This window comes from Lepidochelys kempii, chromosome 7 (assembly GCF_965140285.1).
Source record: "Lepidochelys kempii isolate rLepKem1 chromosome 7, rLepKem1.hap1, whole genome shotgun sequence".
Classification (NCBI taxonomy): domain Eukaryota; kingdom Metazoa; phylum Chordata; order Testudines; family Cheloniidae; genus Lepidochelys; species Lepidochelys kempii.
Genome location: NC_136386.1, coordinates 106,641,022 through 106,649,272, shown reverse-complemented (window position 1 = coordinate 106,649,272; position 8,251 = coordinate 106,641,022). Strand labels below are relative to the sequence as shown.

The following is an 8,251-nucleotide window of genomic DNA, read 5'->3' as shown; positions in this document are numbered from 1 at the left end:
ACATCTCAAATACTAGTTGTCAATGGGGAATTATCAAATGGGGATGTTTCTATTACAATGTAGCTGCAGGATGCTTTATACATCATTTCTTCAAGGATTTCATGATGTCATAATAGGAAGAACTTGTCATAGTAACAAACTGTCTGCGTCTGATGACCACTAGAACGGTCCCTTGTGTTCCAATACAGACTGTGTCTTGTGTCTTCCATGGAAACATGATGCAATAGCCTGTCTAGAAGAACTGCAAGGCAGTGGATGGCAGGGGAAGGGGGCTGTGATCCTTCTGCAGCTAGTCCCCAACCCTCCCCAGCTGCGTTTAAGACCAGCAATACATAAGAAAGTTTACCATTATTAACAGCATTCATCATGGCGAATTTAAAGACTACTGCTGGTTTAGTCTCCAGTCAGAAATCACTAGAGTTAGCACAGTTTACTACTTTTGTTCCCAAGATTCCTTCATTAGATACTAAACCAGCAGATTGGTAAGTATGAGTGAATGTTTTCAGATATATTTGAAAGGAGCAGTGAGATTTCCTGCTGAATGATGATTCCTTGTCTAATAAGAGAGATCACTTCCCATCTCACAGAATTGACTTTTGTTTTCAAATGATTCCTGCAACACTATGCAACTGATACATGCATGCTGCAGGAAAACTTCCTTCTGACGTCTCACATACTCGCATTTTCCTCCTCTTATCTACGGGGCTTCTAGGGCTCTGCAGCCATTACTGAATTTAGCCTAAAAAAAACCGCACTGGGAGGAAAATATCCCCATTGTATAGCTGTGGAAATCAAGGCACAAAGTTAAGGCCGAATTTTCAAATGTGCTCACTAATTCATTGTGCCTCAATCTGAGACCTCCACGATCTCACTTTCAAAGGTGCTGAGCATCCCAGGGCCCATAGATTTTAAATATGAAATGGTCAAATTCTGTCTTCAGAACTGGCAATGCATTTCCCATTAATTCCCTGGGAATTGCGCACCCAAATCAAAGGGTAGAATTTGATCCTTCTCTAGTAGAGAGAATGTGAAGAACGTTACGAATTTTTAAAATCTAGTTTTGGTCTCATGCTTTACTGACATGAACAGAACCATTGCAGAGGTTTTTTGTTGTTGTTGTTGTTTTTTTGAAATTTTAACTGTGTTCCGTTATCTCTCAGCTATTTGCTCTCAGTCCCTTTTGCAGCCCTGGGAGGACTTTCCCCAAGTGAAAAGAAAATATCCAAGGTAGGTATAATATCTTCAGATTGATGCCTATGTCTTGTTAGAGTTAAAACGTCTAAATAGCATAAGAATCTCTAAACTGTCACTCCCAAACATATGACAGTTATTGATTTTTGTAGCTATAAGCACTGAAGACTATGATCTATTCTCTCATTGATAGCATATATATGAGGATAACTACCAATAATGCTAATGGGAGTTACACATATGTATTTACTGTTGTATAGGCAGGCTCCTGAAAACAATAGACACCCTAGAACTGTAGTAATTGTAATTCAGTTCTTAAAGGCGAATCCATTGTGACACAGGATAATTAGGTGGCAAAGATTGCAGATTTCACTCCAGCTTTTTGGAGTTGTGAAGTTGATGAGATTCAAAGTGCCATTGATCTGCAAATGCAGAAATGGTGCAGGGGTAGGTTTCAAAGCCGAAAGCCATCATTTTATTATGCTTTAACTTTAATAGGGAGGTCTAAACTACCCTCTGGCCTCGTAAATGGCCTCTTACTAAATATATATTCAACCCAATCCCTACAATTCAGCCCACCTTTGGATCCTTTCTGTGAGGAGGGTTGACAGCACCTCAGTCAATGAAAATTTAAGGGGTCTCTTTCTTCCTCCAGGCTAACAGAGTCCACCAGTCCTCTCCAGGGTCTTTCATCCATGCTTGTCTCTGGGAACACCCTTGAGCATCTCACCTGCACGGTCACTGGGATGCCAGCAATTAGCTTGGCGTGTTCCTCCACCCAGTGCCTGGTATCTGCCTTCCATCAATCCAATCTCTAAGTTCTCCTAACCACAAATTGGCCTCCATGTTTGATAAATGAGCCCAGTTTCCCTGTAGTGCTCAAGACCATTGTACCTGATTTTCCTGCATGCAGTGATTGTATCACCTGTGTCCAATAAGACTGTAGCGATGTCCTGGTTCACACTTCTCCAGACATGATCCACATAAGGAGATTTGACAGCTTCCTGTCCTAGCTGCCTTGCAAGCATTTCAAACCAAACCTCCTTTATGTCTGACACCACTGGCCCGCATCCAACCAGCATTCCTGCTAAATCCTGACTCTCAAATTCACCTCAGTGCAAGCATCAACAAAGATCATTCTTCCCTAAAGCAATAATCAGTACAGTAGATGAATGTAAGTATCCCCCACAACATGTTCCTCTTCCCATACCATCAAAGACGGACAGCTTTGTCCCTAAAGCCCAGCTGCAACCTGCCTGTCACTCCACTGCCTGTTTGTGGGCCCAATGCACCATCAAGTGCCCACAAATCCAACCTTCCATCCAGTGAGGTACAAAATAATTTACCAGCCTACCAAATTATTTCATTTTGATCACTAATAGTTAAATAAGTACTCCTCCAAACAGCATAAATCAAACAGTGAAAAAGGCAAAGCCATCTTAGGGAAAATCTTGGAATAATTCTCATATAAGCATATACATGTTTGTACTAAGGGCAAAATTTTCTTTTCAGACCCAATCAACACTTCTCGCCAATATTTTGCTCTTTCTACCATACATGTATAAAATTCCCATTGAATTTGTAGAAAGCAGGGTAAGAGAATGGTGCAGAAACCCAGACCTTGAGAAACACGTATTACAAAGATTTATCGTTATGTTTGTTTAAGGCTCCATTGCCCTTGAGACGTTACTTCCGCATACAAGCTGGTTTCACCAATCGCTGGCAGTTCCCTTACAGCCTAAGCTGTGATCTCTTAGGAACCGCACAAGCCAATAAGGCTTTCAGAGTCTGCCTCAACGAGACCCTGAAGAGGATGATGACAGGTAGGGAGACAGGAGAAAGCATGATTTGCTATTTCTCATGCATTTTCAATAGAAATGTGCCCACAAGAAAATCTCCACTCCAAACACTCCTGAACTTTGGGTAAGTTTGGATTTGAACTTAGAGTCCCCCATCCTCCCAACTAAAACCCACGGCAACTGGGTGCCACTTGGTACTTGGGGAAAATCCATCCGATCAACCACCACCTTCAGATCTAGTCTATTATTCCAGGGATGAATAGATGGCTGTTATACACCCTCCTAGATGTTTGGAACCAGCCAATTGATCCCTTCTCCTTCTTTGGATGTTCAGAATTGGCCTGTAAACCTACTGCTAGAGCTGAGCAATAGATGTGATGTCTTTGACATACCAGCTGGTGCACACTTCCCTCCCCAACCTCTGTAGGGCTGTTCTTCTGGAGGCAGATGGCTTCCTTACCCTCTCGTTCTGCAGCAACGCAATGTTGCCGGCTCTCGCAATGTTATTGTGAGTTTTGCATATTTGCTGTGTGACTTAAAGCCCCAATTTCTGGAGACAACCGAGTACACGAGAGTCTCAGCTTTCATTAAAAAAAATATGTTTCTAATTCTTGTGGTTGCAAGGAAGAGCTTGAAAATGTGACCACCTGTACTGTAAAAACTCAAAAACCAGACATCAAAGAAAAAACCCCCAAATTTATTATTTTTTAAAAAAATCTTTCTTAAAAAAAAAAAGGCCAGTCTCATCCTTTTTGGAACGGACTTGATTTTGCATGTTTGGCGTTGGCAATGAGACACAGAAATGCTGCTGCTGTCCATTTAAACACTAAAGTATTTAGGAGCAAAGACCAGAGATGGTGAACAGATCTAACAACAGCCTTCTGGAGCATTCAGAGACTCGACAGCAGCAAAAGAGCCCAGCAAAGCATTTCTGGTTTTGCAGCTGCAGACCAAGGGAGTGGATCCCCAGCCAAGAGGGAGCTTTGGGTGGCGCAGTAGCTGAGCACCTCAGAACCTCAAAAGAGGTTCCAGTTCTGGGGGAAAGGTTTTTTTTGTGAGGATGGAGTTCTGTGTTGGTATCTGAACCACTGTAACAGCCCTAGTCACAGCTGTCTTTCATCACATGGCAACGTGTTTGAACAAATCTTTTAAGGGTCCCTTCCTAAAAGATTATCAGTGCATTTAGGTGAAGCCATTATTAACCCATAGGTCCACAAAAAGGCCTAATCCCTGGCAAAACTAAAAGTACAGGTACAATTCGCATCAGAGACATGGGTTTTCAGCTATAAGTCAATGCAGAGAGGATTTAGTTATCTAGAAATACAGTGGTAAATAATACTTTGCATTGTACAGTGCTTTACATAGCAATGAACTTAGCCACACAATACACCTTTGAGGTTGGGCAAGAATGGTGGCAAAGCTGCAGCTGCCTAAAAGCTCACAGTTGTTACTCTCCTTCACTAGTTGGAACTACAACTGTGCCCTATGGCCAGTTAATTAGACCATTATTCCCATTTCATTATGGGGAAACTGAGGCAAGGATAGATTTTTTTTTTTTACACTCCAGTTTGGCAAAGCTCTTTTAGGCAGTGCAAAGTCCTATTTAACAATGCACTTATGCATGTCCTTCACTTTAGACACATTTTTAAATCCTATTGAAGTCCATGGGCTTTAATCCTGGGCTTAAAATTAAGATGGGGTTTAAATGCTTTGCTAAATCAAGGCCTAAGTGATTTGCCTAAGAGCAGCCAAGGATGTGTTTAGCAGAGCCAGGAATTGAACTGAACTCCCCATACTCGTGCCTTAGCCATCTTCACCCCAAGAATATTATTTGTTTTACTATAGCACATAGGAGCCCTAATCATGCTATATTTGAATTCTGACAAGATAGTAAAGTATTATTTTCCTCTGTGAATGATGTGAAAACTGTAAAGAGCCTGTAATTGTGAATCAAGAACTCAACCCTTTGAGTTCTTAAGTAACAATGTGATCAATCCAACTATTTTTCCTGAGTGGGAAAAAAGTCTTGTTTTGCTAAACTGACATTGCCTGGGATTTTCCTACCCAACATACATTGAGTCAATAATAAGGAAATGTGCTTTCCTTAATTCTTCAGCTGACACACCTGTGTCCCTGTCTGATGAACCAAAGATTCAGACATCGGATCTGGAACTTGAAACAAAAGACCATTGCCCACGTTTATCACCACAATCTCAGAACGGCGATGAGCTGGAGAGGTAACAAATGTTTCTTATGTCTTTTTATACTAGCCTAAAAAAAAAAACCAAGAGGAGAAATATGTATAAATATGTTTAATGTTGGTTTTGCCTCAACTTTTCTTCTTTGAGGGTACACTCCAATCAAGCCTGCACAAAAGAAGTCATCTTTTCCCACACGCAGAAGATGACAGAAGATATGGAACCGGGTGAGGTCATCTCAGATAAATACTGTCACAGAAATAATGATCTGAATAAAAAATGCTCCATGGAGTTACTCCACATTCTCACTGGTGTAACTAGGATCAGAATCTGAATTTTAACACAAGTGTTATAATTACCCAACTATTCTGTCTCTTTAGATGTGGCCTTGGAGTGCCTGGGCTTCTTATGGGAGCTTCATCGTATCTATTTATTTAAATCCAAGACGCTGTCACAGCTTTTAATTTCTGCAGTAGAGCCAGTGAACATAAATGATTTGGAAAGCCAGCACAAAAGCAAAAAAGGTATTCTTAGTAGTGCCTAATGAAAAAATTCAGAAGTCTTGTGGTGTTGTCTTGGAGAGGAGAAGATTAGAATCATAGAATCATAGAATATCTGGGTTGGAAGGGACCCCAGAAGGTCATCTAGTCCAACCCCCTGCTCGAAGCAGGACCAATTCCCAGTTAAATCATCCCAGCCAGGGCTTTGTCAAGCCTGACCTTAAAAACCTCTAAGGAAGGAGATTCTACCACCTCCCTAGGTAACGCATTCCAGTGTTTCACCACCCTCTTAGTGAAAAAGTTTTTCCTAATATCCAAACTAAACCTCCCCCACTGCAACTTGAGACCATTACTCCTCGTTCTGTCATCTGCTACCATTGAGAACAGTCTAGAGCCATCCTCTTTGGAACCCCCTTTCAGGTAGTTGAAAGCAGCTATCAAATCCCCCCTCATTCTTCTCTTCTGCAGGCTAAACATTCCCAGCTCCCTCAGCCTCTCCTCATAAGTCATGTGTTCCAGACCCCTAATCATTTTTGTTGCCCTTCACTGGGCTCTCTCCAATTTATCCACATCCTTCTGTGTGGGGCCCAAAACTGGACACAGTACTCCAGATGAGGCCTCACCAATGTCGAATAGAGGGGAACGATCACGTCCCTCGATCTGCTCGCTATGCCCCTACTTATACATCCCAAAATGCCATTGGCCTTCTTGGCAACAAGAGCACACTGCTGACTCATATCCAGCTTCTCATCCACTGTCACCCCTAGGTCCTTTTCCGCAGAACTGCTGCCTAGCCATTCGGTCCCTAGTCTGTAGCTGTGCATTGGGTTCTTCCGTCCTAAGTGCAGGACCCTGCACTTATCCTTATTGAACCTCATCAGATTTCTTTTGGCCCAATCCTCCAATTTGTCTAGGTCCTTCTGTATCCTATCCCTCCCCTCCAGCGTATCTACCACTCCTCCCAGTTTAGTATCATCCGCAAATTTGCTGAGAGTGCAATCCACACCATCCTCCAGATCATTTATGAAGATATTGAACAAAACCGGCCCCAGGACCGACCCTTGGGGCACTCCACTTGATACCGGCTGCCAACTAGACATGGAGCCATTGATCACTACCCGTTGAGCCCGACAATCTAGCCAGCTTTCTACCCACCTTTTAATAACATTAATAAGAAACCAAGTTGGTTTTAATCTCCTATAATTAAGGTTTGGTTCTCTCAAGGACAATGCCGAGTTATCAGTCAATACAGTTTGTCACATGGATCTGTCCTGACTTCTGAGTGCTCCTGAAGGGGTTGGACTTCTGGGTTAATTCCTCTACAGGAGAGAAATGAGTGGACACAGACTCATGATAGCTTTTCCTAGTCTGTTCTGCATGGCAATAAAAACATGGAACCTAACCCATAGTCCACTGAAGTTAATGGAAATTCTACAGCTTATGGCCAATATCTCCTTAACCTGATTTTGGAAGGACCACTGCCAGGATAACTCAGTTTCCATGGTCTCTTGGCTTCTCTGTTGAGATTGCCAAAGACGGGTGCCAATTCTGATGGAGGAGAAATATCTCATTCTTTGTGTATTACACCTAAGCAGGAATTATTTATTGGTTGCCAAAGTGAGTTGTGTAGCAAAGTATTCTAGAATGTGTACTGTGAATACAATACCACAAGTCGCATATGAAATCTTCATGTATATTCAAATTTGTTTCTTGGTAGAAGGCAAACACAATAAACAGTCCAACCCGGCTGCTCAGAAAACTAAGGCACTTGGCAAAGAGAAGTCAAAAATGAAAAAGATCATCATTTCATTGGATGTTCAGGACCCAGAAGTCACTAGAATTGGTAATGTAGAGATGGCAAATTGTCTTTTAGATAGTGACTATCACCACAAATGCAAACAGGATATTTCACTGCGTCCGCGACATTCCTACATCAAATTAAGTCTTTGTGCTCTATGGGGGACAAAAATAAAACCAGATTTCTTATTTGGACACTTCTGAAATGTCAATATAAAGAAGCATTTGTTATTTTGTTAGAATGTTTGTTTTTAGGGAGATTTCTGATACTGACATTTGGCCCATTGATCAGGACACACATGAGAACGGAATGCAGACACAGGGATAGAATTTAAAGTGGCAGACCCCAACATTATCAATTTTAACTTTAATGGGGTAGCAGGGAAAAGGGATGGGCTAACCTCTCCTGCTCCTTTCAAGACCCCAGGGCTTGTCTATCCCCTGCCAATCAGACCAGACATACTCGCTGTTGAGCCATGGAGTGGGGGTGGCATTTTATATGCTAGCAGTCAAACTCACGCCTGTGCAGAGGGCCAGCATAAGGACAATCCACCACTTAAATCCCATTTAAGCAGGAGCAGCACATAGGTTTGTACAAGCCCAATGCATAGGAGTTAATTTTATCGTAGAGCAGCCTATGCTTATTTTATAGCCTAGATCTCACTTATTTGCAGTTATGTTGAGAAAGCATGCAAACCATCTCTCTCAGGAAGGGCAGCTGGGTTATGACATTTATTTGCTGAAAAATTCAAAGGACTTTTTTTCA

At 42.0% G+C, this 8,251-nt stretch overlaps 1 protein-coding gene across 1 annotated transcript in view; it reads left to right on the top strand.

Moving 5' to 3' along the window:
• Positions 1–366: 366 nt before the first annotated feature.
• BTBD16 (BTB domain containing 16) overlaps positions 367–8,251 on the top strand; it is a 47,011-nt gene continuing 39,126 nt past the window's right edge. Inside the window, exons 1-7 of the mRNA XM_078853932.1 lie at positions 367–482; positions 1,161–1,227; positions 2,858–3,014; positions 5,107–5,227; positions 5,339–5,415; positions 5,569–5,712; positions 7,406–7,531. Of these exons, the coding sequence (XP_078710058.1) occupies positions 367–482; positions 1,161–1,227; positions 2,858–3,014; positions 5,107–5,227; positions 5,339–5,415; positions 5,569–5,712; positions 7,406–7,531 (808 nt within the window). The remainder of the gene's footprint in view (positions 483–1,160; positions 1,228–2,857; positions 3,015–5,106; positions 5,228–5,338; positions 5,416–5,568; positions 5,713–7,405; positions 7,532–8,251) is intronic.